General features: G+C 35.9%; 2 protein-coding genes across 5 annotated transcripts; one reads left to right on the forward strand and one right to left on the reverse strand.

Moving 5' to 3' along the window:
• The first annotated feature begins 1,000 nt into the window (after positions 1 to 1,000).
• Positions 1,001 to 22,568, forward strand: LOC143470451 (telomerase protein component 1-like). Of its 2 annotated transcripts, XM_076968593.1 has the most exons (48): positions 1,001 to 1,591; positions 1,788 to 1,943; positions 2,400 to 2,534; positions 2,718 to 2,879; positions 3,091 to 3,181; positions 3,655 to 3,725; positions 4,075 to 4,286; positions 4,475 to 4,632; positions 4,887 to 4,996; positions 5,127 to 5,217; positions 5,760 to 5,913; positions 6,521 to 6,687; positions 6,837 to 6,965; positions 7,108 to 7,315; positions 7,518 to 7,620; positions 7,845 to 8,049; positions 8,203 to 8,379; positions 8,920 to 9,041; positions 9,333 to 9,473; positions 9,758 to 9,967; positions 10,157 to 10,365; positions 10,519 to 10,625; positions 10,845 to 10,978; positions 11,101 to 11,228; positions 11,453 to 11,599; positions 11,696 to 11,917; positions 12,130 to 12,279; positions 12,508 to 12,647; positions 13,087 to 13,234; positions 13,352 to 13,491; positions 13,592 to 13,721; positions 14,052 to 14,230; positions 14,556 to 14,878; positions 15,233 to 15,505; positions 15,650 to 15,789; positions 16,102 to 16,235; positions 16,934 to 17,116; positions 17,581 to 17,714; positions 17,991 to 18,255; positions 18,558 to 18,754; positions 19,161 to 19,303; positions 19,653 to 19,782; positions 19,930 to 20,075; positions 20,338 to 20,475; positions 20,648 to 20,766; positions 21,122 to 21,258; positions 21,478 to 21,582; positions 21,823 to 22,568. In XM_076968593.1, the coding sequence occupies exons 1-48, from the start codon at positions 1,046 to 1,048 to the stop codon at positions 21,946 to 21,948; spliced, it is 7,875 nt and encodes a 2,624-aa protein (XP_076824708.1). In that variant the 5' UTR covers positions 1,001 to 1,045; the 3' UTR covers positions 21,949 to 22,568. The 2 variants fall into 2 exon arrangements, with proteins under 2 accessions (XP_076824708.1, XP_076824709.1); XM_076968594.1 differs by lacking the exons at positions 1,001 to 1,591; positions 1,788 to 1,943; positions 2,400 to 2,534; positions 3,091 to 3,181 and having other exon boundaries at positions 2,810 to 2,879.
• A 642-nt stretch (positions 22,569 to 23,210) lies between these two features.
• Positions 23,211 to 27,007, reverse strand: LOC143470589 (P-selectin-like). Of its 3 annotated transcripts, XM_076968814.1 has the most exons (13): positions 26,885 to 27,007; positions 26,709 to 26,794; positions 26,461 to 26,562; positions 26,234 to 26,369; positions 26,029 to 26,172; positions 25,607 to 25,733; positions 25,421 to 25,530; positions 25,141 to 25,323; positions 24,923 to 25,034; positions 24,776 to 24,851; positions 24,623 to 24,698; positions 24,205 to 24,368; positions 23,211 to 23,809 (listed from the first exon to the last, which is right to left on the reverse strand). In XM_076968814.1, the coding sequence occupies exons 2-13, from the start codon at positions 26,739 to 26,741 to the stop codon at positions 23,579 to 23,581; spliced, it is 1,494 nt and encodes a 497-aa protein (XP_076824929.1). In that variant the 5' UTR covers positions 26,742 to 26,794; positions 26,885 to 27,007; the 3' UTR covers positions 23,211 to 23,578. The 3 variants fall into 3 exon arrangements, with proteins under 3 accessions (XP_076824929.1, XP_076824928.1, XP_076824927.1); XM_076968813.1 differs by having other exon boundaries at positions 26,240 to 26,369; positions 26,709 to 27,001; XM_076968812.1 differs by having other exon boundaries at positions 26,709 to 27,001.
• Positions 27,008 to 27,623: the final 616 nt, after the last annotated feature.

Genomic DNA, 27,623 nt, shown 5'->3' on the forward strand with positions numbered 1-27,623 from the left:
AACATTTTATCTCCCATCTCCTCATGTATATAAGCTCGCACTTTTCCCAGCGAGCAGACTTAGTAGAGCAAATACTTGAAATCAACAGATGAGTTGTCTAAGCTAGCCATGGTGATTGTAAATCAATAGACATCTTATAACGAGTAGTATTGCTTATGTTCTTGGTTATTCCTATTATTGAGAAAGTGTACAGCACCTATAATAAAAACTTTGTTATACAAAATGTTATAATATAGTTACCTAAACCAAATCTAAATCTATCTTCTAATCTAAATCTAACTTCAACAAAACCTTAAAATTAAAATCAACTTTTTGCATACCCATTCTCCTAACTAACCGAACCGACTGTCCTTATCATAACAACAGGCTGCGTGATGTACATACGGTGAAATAGTCACCTCGAAATTTAAACATTGTATTTGTAAATGCGTTCAAGTCTTAGATATGGTTACTCAGCAAAATGTATTTGGTTAAATTCCAATATCGTATGTCCAGGTGACAAAACGATGTTGAAATAATGAAACTACATTACCCTCGAATGCTGCAATGCTGCAAGCCTGGGGCAGAATTCGCTTGATTTACTTAGAACTAGGTTTAGTGAAATGTCATCAGTCATCTTTACTTTAATGTTATCAGTATGATAACTGACTGTGGTAGGCTAGTGGTTTTATAGTGATACCATGGCTACTATTGTTATAGCTTATATAGTCCTTACTCAGTTGGGTATCTACCCATTGTCATATTACGCTTTTGTACCACACTTATAAAAGCCTTCAAAATTTGACGTCAAAAGAATTCATAAATCAATTTAACCTTTTTGTAACTACACCAAAGTAATAAGATTTTATATTACCATATTTTATGTTGACATATTTTACCATACCGTACAAATATCTAAATGACTGTAATAGCTGATATATTGTACCTAGCTAGTAACTATAATAAGCTACCACTTTATTGTGTGACATTGCATAAACTAAAGATTTTTTTTTTCAGTGTAAAGTCCGTAAATGAATTCTGTAATTGCTTAGTAGGCAGTGGAGTAATGTCTGCAATTGTTATTAGTGAATCGGATTTGAAAAATCCTTTGCTAGAACATTTCACTCCATTGCAAAGTTCAACGTTGCAACAAGACTGTTTGTATAATTTTTCTCCACGAAAACGCGTTCTGGATAGCGTGAAGACAGCAAACTATGCAGTACCGGTTAAGAAGACAAAATGTCCCAAACTACATTCAAACACTGAAAACACATTGCTTGCGAGAAATGGGGCAAAATTGAAAAATCCTTTTTTGTCTCAGAGTTCAAAACTTTCTGTTTCTGGGAAACTTGGTATTGATAGAAAGCAGCTGAAAAACTGTAACTTAACAAGTACAACTTCAACATTAAGCATAAGTCCCAATTTGTTTGGTACAAGTCCTCTTTCACTTTCATCAAAATTGTTACGTACTTCGTCACTTTTATTATTACCTTCATCGACTTCCAGTGTTCAACTTTGTCAAAATATAAACAGCAGAAGCCGATCACAATCTATCCATGATGAAAGTGCCCAGCAAGTTACTCTGGCAAACACAGAAAATGTTTTAAAAGAGGTATTGTGTTTCGATTCTTCTAAATTAGACATTTATTGTTGACAACTTATAAAACAGTTTTTTAAAATTTGATGTTATTGTTGTATTTGTTGCGTAACATTACTTACAATGTGCAGCCTATAGGCTATAGATATTGATGATATATATAGATATATTGTATAGATACATAAAATTAAAAATACTTGTTTTGTTTTAGGTGGAGATTGTTATAAATGAAAAGTATAACAAAACAAAGCTCGACTTTTTTAATTCTGGATGCAATTACAAACCTGAAGTTCTAGTTACATTCCCGAAAATAAACGGTTATGACCAGGCTTCAGATCCACACCTTACTAAAATAGATCAAATAAAGGTGACACATGTTGTTTTTTTATTATCTTAGAATAGCTTTATATCATACGTATGGAGAATTTTTTGTTTGCCAATGTTTGATTCTGTATATATATGCACATTGAATGGAGGTTTGAATGACACTTCTGACGCCATGTTATGAATACTTAATATGGTTTCTTGACGGTAGCTGTTCTCCATGGTTCCTATGTACAACAGTTTTATATGAGCTGGCTCAATCAAATGACATTCAAAAGCGATACAAGTGCAAGCATCTAATTGCATGTTGTTTATGTGAATATCCTTCACATTTTATATTAATTATTCATATTATTAGTAAGCTGGGTTGGAAGTTACCCTGATTTGTCATGTGCATGATATTATCTATAGTATGCAAAGAATATTTTTTTTCAGAATTTGTGTTTTTGATGCCTATTTGACAGAAAACAAAATCATTGGTTGATGCTTTACTTTGCAGATTGAGCTGATTGATTGTGTGTGCTCATCACTTTTAAACTCACCAGACTTTAAAAAATGCAGCGACCCAACACACATAACCATCAAAGAATTGAGCAAAAAAATTGCACGCGTTGACCCTGAGTTCATTTTAAAAGTAAGTTTCTGTCGTAGAGTTTTTTTATCTAAGCATGCCATTGTCAAGTTAAAACCGACTTCTATTAATATTTCTGCATATAGCTTTTATATTTTTAATGTGGAAATATTTTTTTGGGATATTGTTTCTTGAAAAATTTATTTAATTTTAAGTTGCGGTACATTTATAGACTGTTTTTATCAGGTTGCATTATATACACGTCAAGATCTAAACATTAGGACCACTGCAAATTTTCTCTTGGCTCTTGCAACTTACTTTGTGGAATGTCGACCGTATCTGAAAAAGTATTTCAACTCTTGCATACAACTTCCATCAGATTGGATTGTTGTGGCTGAAATTTATCAGGTAATTTCATTATATATATATATAATGTGTATATTATCATTGTATGGATGCAATACGAAAGTGAATTGATTTATACAGTTATAACTTCAGTTAGCTGCATTCTATCGATGAATTCATGGAAATATATCTGTGTTTCAATTTATTTTGATATGATTTCATCTCAAAATCTGATATCAGTCGATTTAAGAAAGCTTGATAACTTTGTTTGAAGAGTTGCTTTGCCAGTGGCAAAAAATCGGTCCCGGCAGCTTTGCGTAAAGTCATGACAGAAAAATTTAAAGACTTCAGTCATTTTCAACTAGGTAAGTATATATTTGCAGTGGGAGCAGTTTGATATGTTTTGGAAATTTTGTAGTATATTATATACAATCTAATAAAGGCGCTTATTATCGAAGTTGTATTTATCGATACAACAAAAAAAGAAATATGAATAAAAAGGAATGTCATTTAATGTGATGTTTGGGTTTGTTTGCTTTCGCAAAGTTTATCGAACCTTGGGAAAATTTGAATTCATGTGCCAGGAGATAGTAAATTATTGTGCAACGAAATTATATATTGTTTTGAGCTGATATAAGGTTAGCTACAAAACAAAATTATTGTGTGACGCCCTTGGAAAATTAAAACGACCCACAGTTTGAGAACCACTGGCCTAAGCCAAACTTTCAAAGCACCAGTGTATGAGTATTGAGTAGTAGATGCTGTTGTTACAACAGCTAATTTTGCTTGAATTATTTAGTAGTATTGTTGTTATTGATTGACTCTCACTATTTTTCAGCAAAATACAACAAAGACTCAGCAAAGAAGGCGAGAAAAAAGAAAGTAAACGCCTTAAAAAACGAAATGAAAGTAAGCACACAAATAGCGGACACCTATTCATTATGTAATGATAACCACTGTTATTTGCATTGTTCATTGCTCATGTTGGAACTCCCTTGTATAATCTTGCCTGTTTTTGGTTGTGGTTATAATTCAGCAAATTAACAATGGTTAGGTATTCATGCCATTCAGTCAAAGCATGTTATTAGCGCCTTGCGCACTTAACACGATTTAAATTTCCTGTTGCAGTCTTGTGTCGGTTAAATTTATCATTTTATCAAACTAGCATATTATTCAGGTTTTAAGTGACAGCTCGTGATTAAAAAACGTGTTGATGTAGTTATTCATTAAATAAAAGCCAACGTTTCCACCTTTGCAGAGAAAGCAAGTATCAAAGTCATCATCTTCTGGCACTGATTCTGAGTCTGACAGCGATTCAAATGAAGAAGTGGTTGCCATGGAGACAGAAGTTGTTCCCGATGAAGAAGAGAAGGTTAACCAGAGCGTGATGTCTTTCACCCTGAAGCAATTGATTCGTCAGCTCCACATCACCAAACCTGGTTATCATGTCATGTGCTTGATTGGAAAAAAGTAAGCGTTTCAATGCTGTTGGAAAGTGTTGGAGAATACCAGGAGCATGGTGCTGTTATGTTGTACGATAAATCAGTCAAACAAGTATTTAAGATTTGAAAGAGTTGATTAAACGGTTTTACTTTTAATTTTACTTTTCATTCTTTTTCCAGTATTTGTGTGATAGTATCAATAAATATGTTTTCAAGGTATCCAAGTGACATGGATTCGTTTTATCGAAGCGGTCTCGAAGGTACATGGGATGCTGCGCGGTCAGGCACTCGTATGAAGTTGCCGGTACCAGAGACTTGGGAGACTCAGGTGTCGGCAAGAGGAAACAATGCTAAAGTTTGGGAGGAGTTGTTAGGTCAAGATGATCAATTGTTCACTTAATGTTATGTAATAAGTTAATAACGCAAAATAAAAATGTATAATTGTCAATTACACCAAACTTTTGCCACTTTTTTCTAATTTTGCCTCCATAAATATTCACCGTTGGATATCAGATGTTTTTAGATAATTTCCAACAGCATTGTGCACATTTAAAATAATGTAAAAACTAAGCAATGAAACATTCTAATGGGTTGCATTTGTATAACTGTGCTTCATGCATTCTCACAGACCACAATGCTTTACCATTCATGGCCATGCTTCGAAACATTAGGAACTTGATCAAAGCCAACATAAGTGAGAAACACCACAAGCAGGTTCTTAACAAACTTCGCAGTGAGGTAATGTTTTCATTTTCAATTGATCGTTTTTTATTGCGTTGGCAGTTTATTGTGTTAAAATTCGGATTTTAACAGATCCGTCGAACTTTCTTGCTCAAAATGAACTAAAATACATAAAAATGTATTCTAGAAAGCCGTTGCTCGAAGTCGACAGTTTCCTGTAAGTTTCTTTTCCGCATATGCTGTGTTGGATGAGTTGGAAAAAGATATTGAACAGCAAAGTGGGTGAAAATGCTTAAACCTGGGTGTTTTTTACTTAAATTTAAATGGTTTGACATACAGTCAGACGTCGTTAACCCGGACAACTCTGTTGCGTCATAAAATGTCGGTTTAGCTAGATATCCGTATTATCGGAAAGCGAAAAATCAATCAATCTTGCAAATGCAGCATCGTGTTCGAAAAGCAGTATAATAAAATTCATAGGAAGAAATCCGTTTCCAACAGTTTTGTGTCGGATAACGGGGATTCTGGTTGTTCGGGGTTCGGATTGACGAGGTCTCACTGTATATATTTAAAACATTCAAATACGCAGTTGTTATGGAAACTATATTTATGGAAAGCTGTTATGTTTTGAATTGAATAGCAAATTGTTGGGAGTTATGACTCATATGCTGAATGAACTTAAGAGCCAGCTTATTTAGACTATCCTTTAGACTGATTTTAGTGTATATATATATATATATAATAAGTATGCAACTGCACTGTGAAGCAGAAATTGCTTTTGTCAGCGAGTATTCATTGTCACATTTTTCACGTACATTAGAACTCTACAAGCAGAAAGGCGTCAAAGCACTTCTCTCAAAAGGTCTGCAGGAAGTTTATAAAAAGAGAACCTACGGGTCTTTGCAGTGTTCAAAGTCAGCTGAAGAGAAGAAAATCGATACAATTCGACGTCAGCTGCACAAAAAATATGACAAGTATGATATATTAATAAATAATACATTGCATTTGTGTCTCAATGCTTCAAATCTCATCTTCAAAACGATATTGCCCCTTTCTGCCCTTCCATTTGGGTTTCATACTGTCGGCAATTACATGTGCAGTGAAAGCTCGTTAACTAAAAGCGGAAGAGATCGGTTAAGTTACTTCAGTTTATCTGAAGCCGGTTAATAGTTGTCAGGATGAGTGAAGCCGTTTTGTGTCAAGCATAATAAGGTAGCGGACTCCCACTGTCTTTAATATTCTTTATACTTGGTTTATTGTATTGTTGCTGTGTAAATGTAGCATAACAATCAGTTCCATTTCTAATTTTGTCATGAGTAGATTTATGTCCCTATGTGCAATTGTGCATTAAGTAATTGTTTAGAACGTTATAACGATTTGCCAATGTATGTCAGGCAATGTTGCAATAAGAGTGTGTGTACAGCTTTTTTTTTCTTGTATGCACAACTATAACGGTACTGTTTGTTGTTGGAATGTATGTTAACTCTGACTGTGTGTTAAGCACGCGCTGGTTATATTTGTTGTAAACGTAGACATATTAGGAATTTATCACAAATTTAATACTTTGTAAAAATATTTCAGGCCATATCAATTTGATGCCGTCATACTACAAAGATATAGAAAAGCTCTCAACCGTGCCGTGGAGCTCGCGGCTTCATCCAACGTGGCTCCAATCAGGGGCCACACCCTACTTCTTTGTGAGGCATCAGACAGCATGAGCCAGCCCTGTAACAGTGCTAAATCTGTTGGTAAGTGATATATGCTAAAATTCATGCACTGATTACATGCTCAGGAGACCTGGATGTTTGGTTACAAAATGCTTCATTATGCTGCCTATGCTACATTTATTGTGAATGTTGTAAATGATTTGGTGCTGGCATGAATGTGTTTTGTCAAGGGTCCAAACGCACTAAAATGGAAGTTGCCATATTGTTTGGATTGATGTGTGCATATGCTTGCGAAAAGTTCACATTCATAATGTATATAACCTCAGAAACCTATCAAATCGTAGAACTGGAAAAAAATGGTATGTAGTTTGCCAATTATGTTAATAATAATCTAAGATTATTTGCTTGATATTACAATAATGTAGTCCTTCTCAATTCTTTTTTAAACAGAATCAGTGCAGATTGTGTCCACATCATAAAAGTTTGTTTATCATTTTACAGGCATTTTGGAAAATTTAAACAGTCTTTTAAAACTGAGTGAGTCTCTAAGAGAAATGGCATTCCAGGAAAGTCACACGAGCGATGATTCTGTCCCATTCCAATACCTCCACAAATCCTTGGTAGATTTTATCTACTACGACAATCTGGTTCATTTGTCCAGTGTTATGTCACATGGAGGTCAATCTAAGATGGAAGACTTTCTAGCAAAGCAAGTTTAAATTTAACTTAAAGTGGGGATGAGACCAGTTTTGCATCAACTTCTTTGACTGTATATTGTTTATATATTCAAAATCGTTCATGATAAGCTAATATTTCATTCACAAGGAACCTCAGCATTCTAAAGTTTAGTGTAGCATTGATGCAGCTTAAGGTGAACTTTGCATAGAACATTTTTACCTTTTTAACTATAGGTACAGAGACCAAATGAATGCCAAACTTATGTATTTTGATATCAATCTCTCGGGAGGCAGAAGCAGATTGACAATGAGTGAATCGTCTTCTAGAAATGTGAAGGTGATGACTTAAGTTAAAAATATTTTTTTTCATGGCAATTTTCTGCTTTTTATTTGCGACTATTTTCTATATACCGGTACTTTTTATTTCAAAATTTTATTTTAAGTTTTAATTATCCTATTCTTTTACATGATAACATTTATGTTGTCATAATTATTCTAGTTTTAATTAAAATTAATGATATCTGGTAATTTATGCGACTTGCTGATTGTTTTCGGAGCCAGATATCTGGTTACAGTGACCAGATCTTGAGGTACATAGCTGAAGGAGGTGGAAGAAACCAGCTGTCATATGTTGAAAATATCGATAGAACCAAGAAGCTGTTCGTTGAAGATCTGGACCTGCCTTCTTTGAATGCAGTTCCCAGAATAATTTTGCACGCAAAGGCAGCACTCAATGTGAAAGTGTTTATCTCATCTACTTTGAAAGGTTGATAACAACTTGGAATCTAGTTCTTTTTTTTCTAATCGAAGTTGCTTTATTCCAAGCTTTATTGGAACTTATCAAAATAACTTGTATCACAATTCCATGGGCACTCATATTTGTGTACTAGTCCCCACATATGTTGTTCTTGTTTAAAAGATATGCATGGTGAAAGGGACATGCTAGTCAGGTATGTCTTCCCTGAACTTCGGAGGCGTGCGCTCCCGTTGAATATTGAGATATCCGAATGTGACTTACGCTGGGGAGTCACCACAGATCATTATCAAAGCGTCAAAGTTTGCTTGGATGAGGTGAAGCGTTCTCAACTATTCGTAGGTAAGGCCCTTTCTGTGGGTAATTAAGTGTTTATTACATATTTGTGAAATATCCACTAATTGTAAGTGTTTAAAAAGTGTTTTTACTGCAACTGTATATTTTAAAGTCAACTTTTAAATTTCCATCGGTCACCTTTTAATTATGACAGAAGTTTTTGAAGTTTGTTTTCAAAGTGAAGGCCGGTGAGCTTTTATTTTGCTTTAATATTCATTGTGTGAGCAGTTTATTTTTAAAAGGATTTTGCTCAGATGTGTTGAAACACCAATTTAAAATGTGATTATCATTCTGATAATAATCCGACCACAAATAATAAATTTTTTAATGAGAAATGATGGAAGCAAATAATAATAATATTGATTTATTGGATTTTGATGTGACCCGACCTCGTTTGTATACTTTGTGTTTTTATTGCATCTTATTTCTTTTTTGTTTTGTCCGTTTCTGCCACGAACAACACTGGCACCAGGTGGCACACAAGAGTGTATTATTAACCAGCCAACCGATTCAGCAACTTTTCATGTTCAATTGTTTTTGCCACAGGTCTACTAGGTACTCGATATGGTTGGGTTCCAAAGGCAGCCGACTTACCGCAGGATGGAGAATTTGCTTGGATACATGACTTACCGGACAAAAGGTCTATCACTGAATTGGAAATGCTTCAGGTAAGAACTGGCGGAAACCGATTCTGTATAGTTCAAACCATTCACTTTTTTATCTTGCTATTAACATAAATCAGTGCTGAAAAATTGAAACTATTGAAAATTGGAATAGCAATTATTTATTGAAATAACTAAAAAAGCAAATTAGCTCATTTTATTTCTGTGCATTAAATATTCTTTTCTTTCAAAAAAAATAATTCCAAAAATTATCGAAACTTTTCGGTTCCAGTGACGTTAAATTTTGTTTTGTTTAAAACTATTTGTATTTTATTCTATCATCGATTTTCTGCTCAGGGAGCTTTGCAAAACAAAAGTGAGATGAAGGAAAGAGCTTTCTTTTACATTAGAGATGGGATCAGTCTGGATCAAAACATTCCAAAGAAATTCCAGGATGACTTTGTGGAAACAAATAGCAAAAATATCAAGAAGCTGCAGGTTTGTTCAAATTATCAAAAACTGTGTTGTATTTTGATGTGCATTTTTGTCAGTTTTGTGACCTTTAGAAAGTGACCTTTTCAAAACCTCTCAGTTAAAATGGTTCAAATAAATTAGGTTTTGTGGATAAATTTTGTAAGGATCTTTTAACTGTTTCTTGCATGGCCTTTTTGATCAAAATTGAGCACGTGCTGCATATAATGTAAATCTTAAGCTACCCTTTTCAAATTTCTGCTTTGTTGTATTCTTTTTATTGGCAAAATAAAGAAAATCATTTGCTTCAGAATTTGAAGTCTCTCATCCTGAAATCTGGATTTCCAGTTTACAATAATTATCCTTGTAAGTGGGGCGGTAAAATCAACAACTTGCCTGCAGTAGCTGGATTGGACTTGCTGGCTGAAAAAATTCTCAATGATCTGTGGCAAGGCATCAAAAATTATGTGGTAGAACATGATCCAGACGAAACACGAGACACAGATGACAAATATCAAAAGGTAGTTTAGACTAATTAATCTATTGATATATTAAAGATTTTTAACGCTCCGGTACAACTATTGTTTGACGTTTGTTGTGATTCTGTGTTCAGTCATATAATTAAGATGCATCTGATCATTTTGAATTATTAACTTCTCACACCTTGTTCCATGAATCTTCTTGTAATACAAATTCGCAAATACATTTAGGCTATTTCCATGCACAAAGACAGTTTTAAGCTCCATGCTGATAGTTTTGTCGCTCGACAACGTTTGCTCGATTCAACTTTACAAAAACTTCAATCGACTGAAGCGACGCGACAAGGTGGAAAGCTTTTTGCATTAGTCGGGGAGCCGGGCACAGGGAAAACTTCTTTTCTTTCTGCACTTGCTCAGCAATGTGGTTTGAGAAAACATTGGTTAGTCTTTAACATTTAACAACGGTTTTGTGATGTTTGGCAAAAATGTTATGACAATCTTGGTACAGCATAACATTTGTCATGTTGTTTTGATAATCACGATTTCATAAATCTATAACTTTTGTTTTAATTATCTTTATCTACTTTTGATAGTGTTACTTTGGTCCATGGTGTCGGAAACGGAGCTGTTTTGTCAAATGATTTACATTTTCTATTAAATGGATTTTCTTACCAGCTCTCAGCGTTGGTTGACACTGAAGGTGTGTTTGACCTTTTTAAAATTGTTGTCATATTCAGTCATGAGACAATTTGTCAGTCTAAGTAGGAAGACAATAACGACATAAGTTTTGGTTAGGTTAATTGATTTGTTATGACATTTGGTTTGCCAAAACCTTAATGTGCTGGAAATTAACACTTTTACTGTTTTCAATGCTAAGCTGCCTGATTTTATCCACAGTTTCGCAACGTTGTTATTTCAGAAAGCACTCTACCGTTAACCCTTGACGAAGCGTTGAGCACATTTTGGAATTACGTTAAGTTGGTCACAAAGAGACACCAGATGACCATTTACATGTTCATTGACAACCTTGATGCACTGAATGAGTCGCTTCAGGTTGAAATATTTGTTCCTTTATATCATTAACCAACTACAGTACTTGACAGTATTATACAGACCTTGCCTAATCTTTTTTTACGTTAAATTTAGCTCAAAATTATATTTTTTAACTAAAACAGTGGATTCCTGAAGTTTTGCCATCGAATGTTGTACTTGTGGCGAGTTGTCTGAAAGGATTCTCTGCTCACAATGTTCTTGCATTGAGAAAAGACACCACCATTCTTCCTTGCCCACTGCTTGGCTTAAGGTAACATCTTTGTGTTTCTGTGAATGCCTGAGAACAATCCAAGTTCTTTGCTATAAGCTTATTGGAATTGGACATACATTTACACTAACTGACGTAGGAAATATTATAACGGTTCAGATATTTTTGATGTTTATTTTTTTGTCACGCCCAATAAGTTTCGAAATGCAATTTATATTGGTTTAACATCCATCAACTTAAATATGTTGTTATTTTATCATTTCTAGAGATAAAAGCGCAGTTGTTGAAAAAACTCTTTCAAAGTATGGCAAGACCCTTGATTCAAAGCATTTCAGCAACCGACTGCAAACTTTGGTTTTAAAACGGGAATCGGCCAACCCTTTGTACCTCGCGACCGCTTGTCAGTACCTAAGGTAATCTCTTACATCTTGCATTACTTACACTACATCTTACATTACTTTTGTACTTCATGCACATGATGTGTGACACCTGAAAAAATTTTTCACCAGGTATTTTGCCAGTTTTGCTTCCCTCGGTTTAACTTTGTCTTCATTGCCGCAAGATCTACCAAATATCTTGCAGCTTTGGTTGAATGAAACTGAAAAGTACATCACATCATTAGGTTTTCCAATGTTGCCATCTTTGGCTTTGATGATCATCTACTGTTCTAAAACAGGAATTGTAGAAGAGGAACTGTTTAAAATATTGAAATTTTGGATTGCTGTATTCGGGTGAAAATATAGATATGGTTCGAAATAGTTAAAATGTAGGAAACCTGTTTCTTAAACACTTGTATTTCTATACAAAATAAGACAATGTTGATTTAACTACTGTGAATGAAAAGCTTATCAGGTATTAATTATTGACATATTGTGTTCAATTAAAATTTTAAAAAGCTGATCTGTTATTTTAGTCTCTTTATTTTTAACTGTTGTTTTTGCAGTGAGGTCAAAAAAGATGTGAATGTTTTGAATCGAGCGACTTTTCAACACATGCTCCATTTACTCTCTATCTTCTTATCCGAAGTTGCTTATGACGGCATAACTAAGCTTACATTTGCTCATTCTGTACACGCTGAAGCTATTTGTAAAAGGTGATACTGACATAATAAAATGCATGCTTTTCTTAGCTTATGATAACAACTTGCAAAGATATTTTACTACCTTAAGTAATTTACTCATTGATATTAAAATAAGCTTAGCGTCACAATAACCAATTTTAATTCCGTATTTTTGTGTGTTTTTATATTTCCGCTTATTTCAGTTTTCAGTTTATGCATCAATATACATGCAATACATTGATAGCACACGTTTATGTGCAGATACAAGGTTGGAAAGATGTTTGAGTGTTGCAATAAAATGGTCGCTACTTTCCACATGAATCATTTGTTGTCTGCTCAAGGATTTTCGACGCTGATGACGTCATCACTTCTCAATTTACCAAACTACATTGCACAAGCAAGTAAGTACTGCAAGATGAAATTATGGAATGTCTCGGAAACAAACAGCTATGTTTGTGTGAGCCGTGTGCTGTGTTTTTCTGGATTGATTTTTAATGTTGCGTCTACTTGATCCCTCTCTTGAAATCCATTTTGAAATTGTTTTTATTTTTTTAACCACATCCTGAACAACTGTCGGCTGCATCAGTGGCACTGCTCCTTTAACTTGGCACTGAGGTGTTTTGCTCTAGCATTAGTTCATAATACTTTGCATGCAAATAAATTATTTACATTACATTGACAGTTAGAAGCTGTGGAATGCTACATGTAAATTGACTATTAAGTTGAAAGCTTGAAAAGCGATACAGAAATTATTCCTCCCATTAACCTATGTTTTGAAGAATGACATGATCCGGTTGTGAATTATGTCAGTTCCTATGTAATTTGTTGTGTTTGCAACAGATGACAACAGCACATTGCTCCAGCTCCTCTCAAATTTTGACTTCATTGAAGCAAAGTGCAGATCAGGTCAAACTGCTCACCTTGTCAAAGATTATTTGTTGATCGAGCCACCAGCAAAAGCAATTAAAAGCGGAAAAGACTCGAAATGGTTTGTTTTCTCTACCATGTTGTTGAGCTCATTTGGGGCATCAAAAGATGAATATCAGAACACTTAGTAGCATCCATATGGGGCATACATGAATTCACACTGTTATAATTACCACAGGGATCTGCATTCCTCTTGCCAAGAGTTCCAGTCTCTCCTATCATCCAACCTCCATATCCTCCAAGAACATCCGTCATTTCTCTCCCAATTTGCTCTCAACTCTTCGTCTGAATTTTCAGAAATCATTAGAAGCAAATTAGGTTAGTCTGGTCAGAGTTAGTTAGATTAAGTAGTGTTGCTTTTTATATAACCCCTCTTATAACCGTATTTTATTAATTATTTTCTGGTTACTTGCCACAGAGCTCGGATCATCAGCTTTAGATGGCTTTTATTTGATGGAGTCCTTGGATGAAAATTATAGCACAGTCCGTTCAACACAACCAAGTAGTTTGTCGAATTCTTCAGTCACTTGTGTTGCTGTTTCTCCCAGGTAGGTTTGGTTGTTTGGGAGCTAAATTTTTTGTTTAAGAAAAGCATTTTCTGTGAAGTTTCGTAAAATATTGTGTTAGCAATTGTAAGAAAATGTTTGAACGGGTTCTGTTAGAAAACAAAACAAAACCCAAGAATCCTGTGAATTAATCTTCAGAAGTTTACAGGAAATTCTGAACTCAATAATAACACCTTTTCATTTGATACATCCACAATTTAAATTTAATTCTAATTTCTAACCAGAAATTCTCTTAACGTTGCTTTGAAAATTCAGCTTTTGCCTGTAATTGCTTTATGTATTTTAATGCACAAACAATTCGTAAATTAACAGAGAAGAAACTGTTGCATGTGCTACAAGAAGCAGAGTCATTCACATATTTGATGTGCAAAAATCCCAAACTATTCACCAGTTGCAGGCGAAAGCAGCTGTGTCCATTTTGTATTTCATATCTAGGAGAATTCTTATGTCTGGCCATGCCAATGGTCAGATAATGATTTGGGACGTTACAGGTATGACAGGTTTTCTATTTAACAAAGCTACGTTCATTTTTCATGCCATATTCATTATTCACATTAAAAACAGTGAAGAATGCATCTTTCAGATGTGTTTCGGAATGTTGGCAACTGTAAAGTATTCAAATGATACTCAGTAGAGTCCAAAGCTTTTTATGTGCAGCTGTATAAAGCAGGTTGCATTGATAACTTAAGGTTAACCCAAAAACGTCTGCGCATAAAATGAGTGTTGAATTCGAGGACCAAGTATTTATCATAATTCTATATTTTGTGTAAAGAGAAGGTGTAAGTTTACCATAAATATACATCACGTCACTTTCAGATGGTCTTTGTTTGTTTCATCTACAACAACACATGAAAATTGTAACTGGCGTCTGCTTGAGCAAACCACATCTGTCGATGGTGACTGTGGCACACGACAAGAAGCTTGTCTTGTGGAAACTATCAGGAAATAAGCAAGTTCATGGCGTCCCCATAAAGGTCTCCTTTGCACAAGCGATTGCAACAGATAACGTCATCCCCACCTGTGTCGAGTTTCATCCTACCTTGATGAGGGTCGCGGTCGGATTATGGGATGCGACGATCCGCATCTGGGATCTTGCAACTGGGAAGCGTGTTGCTGTCTTGAGAGGAAGCTCATCTTCTGTGAGTATTTGTGACTTGTGTGAATTTTTTAACTTATTTCTGCTCTTTACTGGTAAGTAGTGACACACCGTTAAGGAAATCTGGTTTTAATGACTAAATAATACAACTAAATTTTTTCCAAGTTGTCTGTGCGTTAAATAAATTGTTAATAAACGAACACATCAGATTTGATTTGAAATGTTACTGGTATATATAAGGTCTCATTTTCCGTCAGCTTGTTCTATGAGTACTTGTTCAAAAAAAGATTACTTCTTAAATAACTTAGCACCTAACAGCAGAACGGAGCAATGAATTCGAAAAATACGAAGCTTACATTCCAAATACTTTGTGAAACAACAGAAATTTCTTCTGCAGGTCACTTCGTTAAAATATTCGCTGTGTGAGGCTTACATCGTGTCCACCTCGTTGCATTGTGATGTAGTCAGCATATGGTCATCAGAGTCTGGCAATTTAGTAGGTAATTTTGGTGCAAACGGAACCAACTGGATGAACACGCTTGACCTGATACCAAAGGATGACGTTGTGGTGGCCGGAGGTAAAGGAGGCAGTAGTCAGTTTGACGGGATTGTCAAAGTATGGAGGAGCACTCTGGGAAAAAGAAACGGAACTTTATCTACTTCGACTAGTGTAAGACTCTATGCGAAATTTTATTTATGTTATATAATTTAAATATTCCAAAACGGAACTTCAGATATTTTAAAACAATGCTCATAAACCAATGATGTTGGGTTTTGACCTATGACCTTTGCAATATATTGCTATTGTTTCAAGGTGGGAAACGCTCTGTGCTGTGCGTTTAATGGAGACTGTTCAATGGTTGCCGTCGGTTACCACGAGAAGACGTTGGCAGTGTACAATACTTCCACCATGCAGCTTAATTTCAAGGGAGCCATCCACAGTGATGCAATAAGGTAGATTTCATGTTTGAATAAGACTGAAGAGATATTGATCTGAACATATTAAAAAATTAGTGTTTCCTGTTAACTGAAAATATTGCCATATGCAGACATTTGTAATCTGAATGGGCCACTTCATTCACCGACTTATTTTTCAATGAATTTGTAGCAGATGTCTTACAATCTTGTCTTATTATGCACAGTAACTTTAAATTTACACCTCCCTTTTCATACCTCAAATAATTATATATGCAAAAAAATAAACTTATATCTTATTGATAATTATTTATATGAATTCAACCGATGCTGGTTTCCTCTTTATTGCAGATGTCTATGTTGGCTTGAAATGACAGAGAATGAGAGCTTGAAAAGTTACGTGGTTTCAGGTTCAGACGACTGCTCGTTGAAGGTGTTTCAACCTGGAAAGAGTGAAGGTTTAGCTACATGCAAGGGTCACACTGGTAAGATGGGATGGAAAATTTATTCTTTGACTGAGGAAAGTCTGAAACTTGGCGATGATTTCTCAAGCTCCAGTTACCGAGCTTGCGTGTGTGCATATTTTTGATAGATGCTTTGCTTTGTATTTTTACATGATCTTGCTCGAATTTGGGACTGTTCACCACAACCACTTAACAGGGGTAAACATCATTTATGTCTTGGCAAAGGGCATTACAACAGTAGCTCTTCTCGGTATTGATTATGGGATCGCATCATTGCTAACCTAACGCTCTAATCACTCTGCTACTGCTCGTGCCGACATGTGCAAAATGTTGGCATGTTGCAATTTTTGCCAAAATGTCTTGCTTGTTGGGTGGTAACTTAATGCAAGCAGTAGAGCCCTCTTTCACCACACCAACTGGCATAGTTTTAAACTTGAAGTGAAATTGTTGATAAAGTGCAAAATTAATCTATTTCTTACATTAAATCCCGTCTTATTTTATATAACCTGGTAAACCTGGGTGTACTGCTGGTGTTTACAGTACAGCTAGAATTGCAAACCTGGTATGAACTATGTCTGTACAACAGTACAAACCTATGATTTTAGGCGCAGTTATAAATTTGATCATGACAATTTGAGGTTTTCTTTATTCTGACTTGAGACACAAGCTAGTTCGTCATCCAGTTAATTAATTATATCACTTATAATTTTTCAACACAGGAAAGATTTTATCCGTGGCATGCACAAAATCCTTGATAGCATCCGCATCTGAAGATATTTCCATCATCTTATGGAGGTTTAAAGGTCTCCCTGATGAAATTTCTCCAACCATGATCTTGAGATCTCACGATGCTTCTCCAACCTGTCTCTCTTTCAAACGAGACAGCACCTGCTTGGCTTCAGGTCAGACATTTCGGATCATTATTCAACTGTTCACATTATAATCTTGTAGCACATACAAGTTGTTGGTGTTTGTAATGTGTATTACTAGTTGTGGTAGTTGTATTACGCCAATTCTGAACACTTGTATTCATGAAGCCTCACAGTGATTTGTGGCTTATGAATTTATGATATTTATGTTACGATAAAAGTGTCCTAATTGCATGTGCTATAAGCCTATTGCAAATGGGTAAGCATGTTAGAGTTCATTATTCCTCCATACTTGCACACATGTTGTTGCTGGAATTTGTCTTACTTTCTTTTTTCAAAATTGCAACTTCAAGTTTTGCAAATATGTAGCAATTTTACCAAACATGTCACATTCACAGCTGGAGGTACAACCAACATTTCAAAAATTTTCATACATTTATTGATAAGCTTGTCAAGTTAATAAGTTATTTATTGATAAACAAGATCTTTTAACTCAGGAGGGAAAGACATGAAGTTGATTTTTTGGGACATAAAAAAATTCAAGAAGGATTTGACACCATGCGATGTGGTTGCCAATGCTCATCAAGACTGGATCACTTCTTGTGCATGGAGCGACACCAGCGACCATCTTGTAAGAACTTACTTCTAAGTGCTTCAGTTATCTGCAAGATGTAGTGAGATATTTTATGCTTTATTTGAACATTCCTATTTGTTATTTGCCATTGATCAATGATTCAAAAGCATTAATTAATTATTAATACTGTATATCGTTAATTAATATCGTTGATTTTATTATTCATAAAGGTTATCTAAGTCTGAATATTGAATTAAAAGTAACGGTTGTTGAAAAAAGTTGTACATTAAAACGTATTTCGAGTAAAATTTCATTTTTGTCACATTATAAAAGGTCACCGGCTCTAACGACTGCTCCTTGAAGATTTGGTCCCAACAGGTCGTTTTATACCACATAACCAGCCTCAAAGACTCTGTAACCTCAGTAGCTTATTCCCATGGATGCATCGTGTCCGGGACAACGTCTGGACTCGTCCATCTCTGGTCACATAAGGGCGTGGCCATCACGACGCTAAACACTGGAGACAATCGACGGGTCAATTCCTGCCACTTAGCGGTCAGCCCTGTCGAAGAGGAGGAAGAGAAGTTGAACTTTGATGGTTGGTTACTTGAGCGTCATTGTTCTTGTTTTGCGTTTTTTGCTCCACACCATAGTTTTCTATGCCAGAAATGTACAAGAATGGTATTTTAAGCAAATTGCTGCTAACGTCTGTTGTGAGATCCAGAAATCACGCCATCGAAATACAAGAACTCGTGTAGATGCCAATGCATCTGACGTTAGCCCTATTCTACCACAAACATTGTTTATTAACATTAAATAAAAGTTATTGTTACTAACAAACACTGATCATGGCCAAGTCTCTGGTTTAATTATTATTAATTTTCCTTGTTATGAATACAGATGATGAAATTGAAGCAGTTCAATCCGGTTTAGACTGGTCAGCTCAAGTGGATTATGAGCAATGGCAGGATAAGCACGAACAAAATCTTCCAGGTCAGTCTCTCAAGACAAAGAAAAAGGGTCTGAGCAGGGTGAAGTGGGTAAAAATAGTGACTGCTGTTGACGACGAACTTGTCACCATATGGGACCCCTTGCAGGTAAATTTTTCGGAATTCTACATTAAAATGACTTAATACTTCTAAAGCACCGCTATTTTAATTGAAGGAATGTGTGTTTTCTACATGGCTGGTGTTACTGAGCTCGTTATACCAGATTGTTACTTTGCTAAATTGTTTCATTGTTATTAAGCTTTGTGAGAAAGTTCATCAAATGTTTGAATATGATTGTGTGGTTTGCGTCTTCATGATGAACTAAAAGAAATCGTGTTAAATTGTTTTGGCAAAATTTTGTGAAAGCAAGTTGGTTAGTTGAATTGAATTAAGCTTTGAATTGTGGCTTTTACTCTTCTCATTTTGTCTGCGTGTTCCGTATTTCATTTGCTCTCTACATGCTAAGACAAGAATTAACATTTGTTTTAAACATACCTTGGATCCACTTTAACAGGGTGAGGAGATGTTTTCCATATCTGGAGGAGGAGTCATCAGCAGCTTATCCTCTTCCAACAGGACAATCGCAGCTTCTTCCCAGGATGGCAGCATCAGCATCTGGCAACTTCCACAAGACTGGTCTCGCATCCATCGAATGGGGTAAGTCTATACTAGGGACCAAGTATATGTGACTCCATGTAGTGTTAGAGCATTAGACATGCAGTTGACCGTTTGAAATTTGAGCTAAGAATAACAACATTTTGTCCTTGTTCCTCCTCTTCAGCAGTTTCCGAGAACACAGGACTTGAAAAAAATTTAACTTGTAATCAGGAAAATCACACACAGACATGCTCCATAACCGTAGTTTGAACGATGATAAATCATCTTCGCGTTTAAGTCGTGCAAAAACTTTCTTCACTTTACGGACAAACATCACGACACCATGCCGGTTCATTGCTATGTGCAACAAAGCACGTTATTTCTGTGTTATTTGGGAATATTTCTGCAGTCACGAAGCTGAAGTGACACAGATGTGCTCCCATGAGGATCTCGTGATGACTGGTTGCGCAGCCGGATGTCTTTCAATGTGGAAGATCTCAGATCAATCTCCGCATCTTACTTTGTTGAAAAACATGAAGGTTTTTTCACTTAATTCCATCTTCCTTCAGAGGAAGCGAATCATTTTTTTAAAAATTAAGTTTTTTAATTTGTCCATAAAAGAAATTAATTATGCTTTCACATTTTATAACTGTTATTTATTTAATTTGCTTATTGAATTATTTTAGGCTCACGATTTAAGAATATCAGGAATGTTTGTCTTGAATGCGGCAAGTGGCTTGAATCATGTGACTTTGGTCCTGTGCACTTCCAGCTATGACGAAACAATCAAAGTATGGAGAATTTCCGTTAAAGATTCCAAGTTCATGATTAGGTTTGTTTTAAAATTTTATCATAAAACTACACCTTACCCACGCTGTGATGGTCTGCTGGTTAACACTGATTAGTTTTTAGTCCATTAGTTCGATTAGTTTGTAATTTAACTCATGTTTGTTGATCAACATATTTGGTTTGGTGGTCTGCTTGTCATTTCATTGTACAGTAGTTATTAGGTAGTGATCTACAAGTCAATATTAATTGGTTATCAGATAATGATAAGTACTTTTAAATAACAAAGTTATTTTTAACTCTCTAAGCTTGCTGGACACGATCCAGTGGAAGAAAGTAATCAACTTCCTCTCGGCACTCTCCTCCTCCTCCTTCCTGATCGGGGATGTGGATGGTGATCTTACATCAGTGAAATGGTCCGATAAAGTACTCTCTAAAACACCATTGTGAGTAATAGTCAGTGAGGAGTCCGTGTAAGCAGCTGTTTCTTGTGTTTAAAACGATTCGGAACATCCTCATATTTAACAGTGATTAAATATTTCAAAATGAAAAATATATTTTTACCAAAATGGTTCATTTTTCTTCTTCTCAGTTATTGTTGATTGTAAATTTTTCCAGCTCCGAACGTCGCCCGGTCACTTACCGTGGTCATCTTCGTAAGCCTTCCACAAAGGAGGACAACTTAAGCGGACATTATTTAGTGGACGACCTGAGTTTCAGGCATCTTGGCCAATCCAGTGAGTTTTTGAATTCTGTTAAAACTATAGATTTTAGTTGGTTCCAAATTTTTGTCAACCTTGCTATCACATACCCAGGAACTAATTCAAAGTTACTAGTTATACTGTAATTTAACCATATTTAATATTTACCAATGTTTTTGATTTTGCCAAAGTTGCGTGGACTAGACAAGGGGGCTAGGAAACCGGTTTTGGACGAGGTTTTTTCCCTAGTTGGTCACGCCGACATAATTTCTTATTTTTGAAAACTTTTTTATTATGTTTTATTGACTAACTAATACAAGAAGTTATTTTACCACTGTTTTACATTGAATATCTATCGTAACGACATTTTAATGACGTAATGATTCTGCAGAGTTCTTTCCTCGCAAAGACAATTCTTTCGTGTGGTCGGCAGCGATTGTGACGAAGCTACTGTCATCGGGCGATCAACTGGTTGTAGGTGACGGTGCTGGAAGGATTTCAATTCCAGAACTTGACATAACTCTACAGGTGAAGTAATTGATGGAACAATTTGAGAACATCCTTAAAACGTTGCTTGTGCTAGTTGCTATCCTAAACTATGTTATGTAGATGGTACCAGTTTTAAATATGTTCATTAAACTGATTCGAAGATCACGCAAACTTCAAAACTAGGAGCAAAATGTACTAGCGGAAATAAAAATCACCTCATATTAATCGTCGATTGAAATAAACGATGTTTATGCTTAGATCCACGATCGCAGGATTACCTCGATTATTGATGCCAATGACGTCATTGTTACGTCATCACTCGATCGGACTATAAAAGTCTGGGAGAAGTCGGAAATGAATCAGGTGGTTTAGAACGCTCTTTTGTTACTTTTCTCTTCAAAAAGATAAACAATATTGTTTCCATCATACACAGTAGAACTTCGAATTTAGATTCTTAAGCGTCTGCCATCTTAAGATTTTAAAAGATTTTTGCCACAGTTGAATAAATATTTACACGTAGAATTTCATAATCACAGTTGTTTACTGTATAAATTCTGTACAGTGTATACGTTAACTAACATCCGCATGACGCACTTTCAATAGATCGGACACTACAGCAGCAAGTCAGCGATCACCGCATGTCTGTATGTGAAGTCAAGCAGGTCTTTGGTGTGCGCCGATGTTGCCGGCTCTGTACACATAGTTCGTTTGCGTAGGTTTAAACTCTGAAGGATGAACGTTACGTCAAGCGAATAGCCCCAGTTCGCTTGATTTCGATGGAGATTCTATTCGGTTTATAAACTCAATACAATGCGTCAAAGTTCAATATGATGTCGTGTTAAAGTTTTAATATAGTTTGATTAAAGGAATAATTCCAGAGCGCTAAAGCGAACATCTGAAGTTTAGATTATTTTTGGATATGGGCTAGCTTTTATTATTTACAGTTTATCTGTGTTTTTTTTCGGAAAATATTAGTAGGAGTAGGAATTGAGATATTGACCCAGCGCCATACTCATGAAAACATAAACATCTTCAATGAATCGATAAGAATTGAGGCTGCTTTCGAGTATAACTGGATTCACGTTTCATTTATCATCGCACTTAATTATATTTATCTCATGCAAATTTCCATATACTGTAAAATCTCATATGTTGCAGATTTGAGGCATGTCATATCTCTATCATGCTTCCAAAACAAAACGAATAATTGATTGATGTTTGATGATCTTATTTGTAGATGCTATGGCGTTTGTGTGTAATATTTTGCTATAGTTTTAGTGATAACTTACTGTATATAGAAGATTATATCTTAGGTTCATGTTGCTTTCAATAAACGTTTAGACTTTAGAGACCGACGTTGCAAATCAAAGATTCAAACCAGAAGAAACAAAGGGTTCGAGTAGTCAACAGAATTTGACGACCAGTTCGTTTAATATAAGCTTATTCGAGGTCACCTACAAAGGCGATTCGCTGACAACGGCTCAATTTCTTTCCTGGCGGCAAATTTGCAACTGAGGTAAAAGAACGGAGTTGGTTCCATTTCTGAAAAGAAATTCGACACCGAATACTAGCCGACAAGCTATTTTAACATTAGGCCTACAGTTGTTGCGTTGCAAACAGAGCTTTCGAAATAGATGCCCCAAGCCTAGGTGGTGATATTATTAAGTTCTGAAGCACTTTCTATCTTCTTTGAATACTTTTAACCCTGGAAGATAAAATCGAGTGATATTAATATTATGAAATCACAGCTATTCGAAAAGAGCTTGCTATGTTCGGGACTTTAACTTGTAAACAACCCATTTAACGTGTAACGAAAAATCTATCGCCTTCTTTCAATCCAAATCACTGAGTTTTTCTATTTGACTGGCAACAAATATTTCAAATTATAGGCCTATACCAAAATTTGACGACCTGTTGATAATAATGATAAGTTTTTATTATTACACTCAATCTCCCGACACCCTTGGTATTATTAGTGAAGTTGTGTTTGCTTTTTACAGAAGCCATTTAGTTTACCAAGTGAAGACTACAAAAAATATTACAATCAACTAGAAAAGTAACTGATAAGCTGGCAGCGATAAAGTGATAGGCTAGAGTATTTGCAATTGGACATAGCCTACACAAAATCCCGGTTCCATAATGATTGCACACGTTAGAGTTTTGGGACCGCAAGAAACAAGTACTATAATACGTAAGGAAATAAGTTACTGCGGAGATGCAATACCATAGACACCCAAACCTCGTAAGTTTGTCAACTCGTTGTTTAAGTTTCTAGTGATATTTTTTCTTAAAAACATCTTTGAAAGTGCTTAAGTTGTATTTATATCATATCAAAGTTAGAAGAGGAAAGCAGTTTTATTCAAAAGTCGTCTTGTAATGGTCTTGGTGTGAATCTGTTAGGATGTCCATGGAAGGGATTATTGCAAGGGACCGGGCATATGTCAGCAGCCAGTTTTTTCGCAAATTCCTTGGTCAAAGCGTCAAAACCTTTCTCCTGAGCTTCTGTGAAAATTCTGTTTTGGTTTCCAGGCCCAACGATATCATTCAGTTCCACTGGGTCCGTGCTGTTTGTGATCGGAATGACTGACACCTGAGATGGAAATAGCAAAGCGTAACAGAACGTATCTTACTTGAACGCTCCAAATGTTCTAAGTCAGAAAGGTTTTGTGCCAGTAAATACAAAACAGTCAGTTTGGCGAGGGGTGCGTTTTGCGCTTCTTTGTCGTCAAATTATGCTTCTGCAAAGCCAGAGACATTATATTGTAGATTAAATTCAAATGTAAACTTTGAACGGAGAAATTACGTGATTTACAGTAACCCTCAGACTATACTCTGCATTACCGGATTTTGCATATTCTTCTAATGACTTTAGCGGTCGTTCGTGAAATACCGTAGGCTACATGGCTAGAAAGTTAATCGATTTTCAGAAATTAACACAGAAAATTTGCAACACCGTGTACGCTTGGACGAAAATACAAGACCTACATAGACGCCACGATCTCGAAGCGCTTTTGCTGGTTTTTGAACAAAGTCCTGGGATTCTCCGTCAGTTAGAAGAAGAACAATGTCTTTCGCTTTTGCGCGGTTGCCGTTATCTGGATGTAACATGACGTCATTTACATGTTTCAGAGCTCGGCCGGTGTCTGTGCCTGCAACCGACAAGATAGTTGCGGTTATAGTTAGTTCACAGTCCTGTCAAAATTATTTTATGTTTTGACTTAGTGGCTTGGCTAAGCAACCACTAACGTTCTTTCAGACTTAGTCAAATTATTGTTGATCGCAGATAAAAAATCTAGGCTATAATGCCTTAATGTTAATTGCCAATGGACAAAACCAACTGCTTTCGAAAACCTTCGGTACATGGCGATTTTTAAGATTTTCTACTGTTAAATGACACACATACTTCCACTCTGATAAATCATCTTGTCCATAGCGTCTAAAATCGGTTGATTGCTGTCTGTTGCATAATTCAGCAAAATCTAAACGCACAGTTTATAAATGTTCCACACGCATATAAACCAACCTGTTGCGGATTAGTCTTCTACGTTGAAATTACCTGCGTGTCTTCGTCGACTTTATGATTATACCGGACCACACCGAAATGAGCAGAGTCCGACCGCACTTTAAAAGCCCTAAAACAGAAATACATCAAATATAACAGAAGAAAAGAAGCCCGAGTGTACCAACACCGTCAACAACTCACGACACGAAATTTTTTATGAAATTTATCATCTTAAGCCAGTTGTCTTTCCCCACAGACGATGACTGATCGAGAACAACTACGAGGTCCATCACGGCATAAGGCGGACACTTCACTGTGGAAGTAACACAAAAACCTAATCTACTTAAACTCCATTCAAGAGACAAAACCTTTAGTAGCTTATACATCAGACTCGTGATCAGTGCCATGGCAAGACTTACGGGTACAGCAAGGTTCTGGCTCATTCCACAGGCCATTGTGGGTACAATGGTTCTGCCAGAAAGCTTTCGGAACTATCTCGTATGGATCGTCACATTTCCATTTGCAAACCGACCCTACTCTTCGCTTTTTTGTGCAACTGAAGTGTCCATGGTAGAGTGGGCCTTGCTTTGAACAGGTTACGCCTTCAAAATGTCAGAAAGAGACCATATGTCGTAGCATTTCACGATTATTTTCTTAGTCGTGTCAGAATGATTAAGGAAAGTTTATCAAACTTGATACGTTTGCATTTTGGTCGTCCTGCTGTCCATTTTCCCACCGTTGGATTTCCAACGTCAACGCAATCGACGTATTCCCTCCCTATTAATCCGTAGCCTGGCAGACAGTGGTACCTAATCCATTGACATAACAAATATTTAGTTAATTTGTTGTTTCAGGACTGAAAGAAAACGCAAATGATAAACAAACCTGCATCTACTGCGGAGTTTTACGCCATTTGAGCAAGCCACCCCGCCTTTAACGGGTGGCGCTCTTAGTGGTGGACAAGTCTTCATTTGACATTTTGGTACCGGATGATCCCACGTACTGTCGCTTACTGTTGAGAACCGAGTGTAGGCTTATAATAACTGGTTTCGATACATACATTTGACAGTCAGATCTTAAAAGCTAATCGCTCTGGTTACACGCTTTTTTCACCACCAAAGCTGAGTGGAAACCAAACTGACAAACACTTTATACTTATTCTTAAGTGGTGCAAGATACTGTCTGCTTAATGCGCTGGTAATAACGTTGACAATAAAACAGAAAAATAAATTTTAAGATATCTTTTAGTTTTGTTAAGGACGGTTAATTTTAAATAAACTAATGACCGTTGCTTGTTGTTAACTTACAGCATGTAAGTTTTGATTCTCCAGCCATATGATATCCTTGATTGCATTTAAAAGTGCAGACTGTTCCGGGTTCATTGTTCCCTTTGCATTGCATCATGCAGTATTCGGGTACTTTGGGGTACTGAACACAACCCTTTAATTTTTCTGAAAAAGAAAACGAAATGTGTTGAAGTTGGCTTGTTAAGCAATACCTACAACTTTTAACCTTCACCGTCTGGCACTTGAATTTTGCTCCAACATGTTTGTAAGTCTACGTTGCAACCGTCAGTTTCGCAGCAACATCTGCACGTAGATGTTATGGATGACAAGCTGCATTGGATTGGGTCGCCCGCTCCCAAGTTCTAAAGACATAAAAATCTTATTAACTAGGATCAAGTTTGGATGCCAATTGCTACCATTATCGAAACTTTGGTTTTAAAAAGGCGTACTTGCCTGATCGTAATTATTCTGGCAAGCATGTTTTTGCTTGCAACGTTTTTCGATGATCATGTTGCCGCCTCTGTCGATATGTCTGACCTGATCCTCGCACACAGCCTAATGAACAGTTTTTTTTTATTTAATCTAACAACAAATAGATGACACGTAGGCTATAACTTATGCGGGGTTTTACTTTACAATTATTCATTGATAAAGATTACACTATCCATTGTGCATTGACAGAGGTCACTCATAAAACATACATTTTGTTCCTTGCACAGAGTTAGAGAACCCATCCTCAAACATTCCTCGTTTGACTTCGCATTGTTGCATTCATAGCATTGCAAAGCTATAAAATAAAATGTTAACTGATAACCGCTATAGTGCATAAAGCTTCTGCATTATAACTTTGCTATCATATGCTGCTTTGGATACCTACACTTCACTCGCAAATTAAATTCAGGCTGTCTTTGCTATTTGTTTTAACATCTGTAAAAGGCAAGCAGGTAAAGTCAAAAGCCATATCAAAAAACACTTGTTTTCGAAAATGTTTGCTTCGTACGTGTTATGTTAAACCTGCTGTGTTGCAATAGCAAATGATAGTTAACGTTGTTCGTTAATCGTAAAACACGTGACAAGCAAAGTTGCTGACAATATGTCGAACTTAGAGAAAACATCTCATACATATTCACTAATATACCATATTATGTACCGAGTGTAAATTCCAACATTGAAGCTAACGTCACCAAAATCAGGGCAAACTGATTTTGCATCAAAAACATCCTGATGAAAAATCTAATGGATGCTGAATATAACAACACTCCCAAAACAAAACTCGAATTAAATGAAATTTACAAACTGACGATGTTACGAAAGATAGATATATGTACCTCGAATCAAAACCACAAAAACAAATGTATTTGGTACTTCAGTGACCTGTTTGGTAAGTATATTCGACCACGTATGTAATGTTTTGTGACTTACTATGCCCGATTACCACACACAGTGCAGTAATTTAACAGAATTAATCCGACTAAGTCTATTAGAAAGTGGCTAAAACCATATCGGGAGTTGTTAGCACACCAGGTATATCAGAACTATTTGTAATGCGGTTTAGAGCAGAGGGATCAATGAGTCGCAGTTTGTCGACTTAACTTGAATTATAAGATATAGTCAAG

This window comes from Clavelina lepadiformis, chromosome 9 (genome assembly GCF_947623445.1).
Source record: "Clavelina lepadiformis chromosome 9, kaClaLepa1.1, whole genome shotgun sequence".
Lineage (NCBI taxonomy): Eukaryota > Metazoa > Chordata > Ascidiacea > Aplousobranchia > Clavelinidae > Clavelina > Clavelina lepadiformis.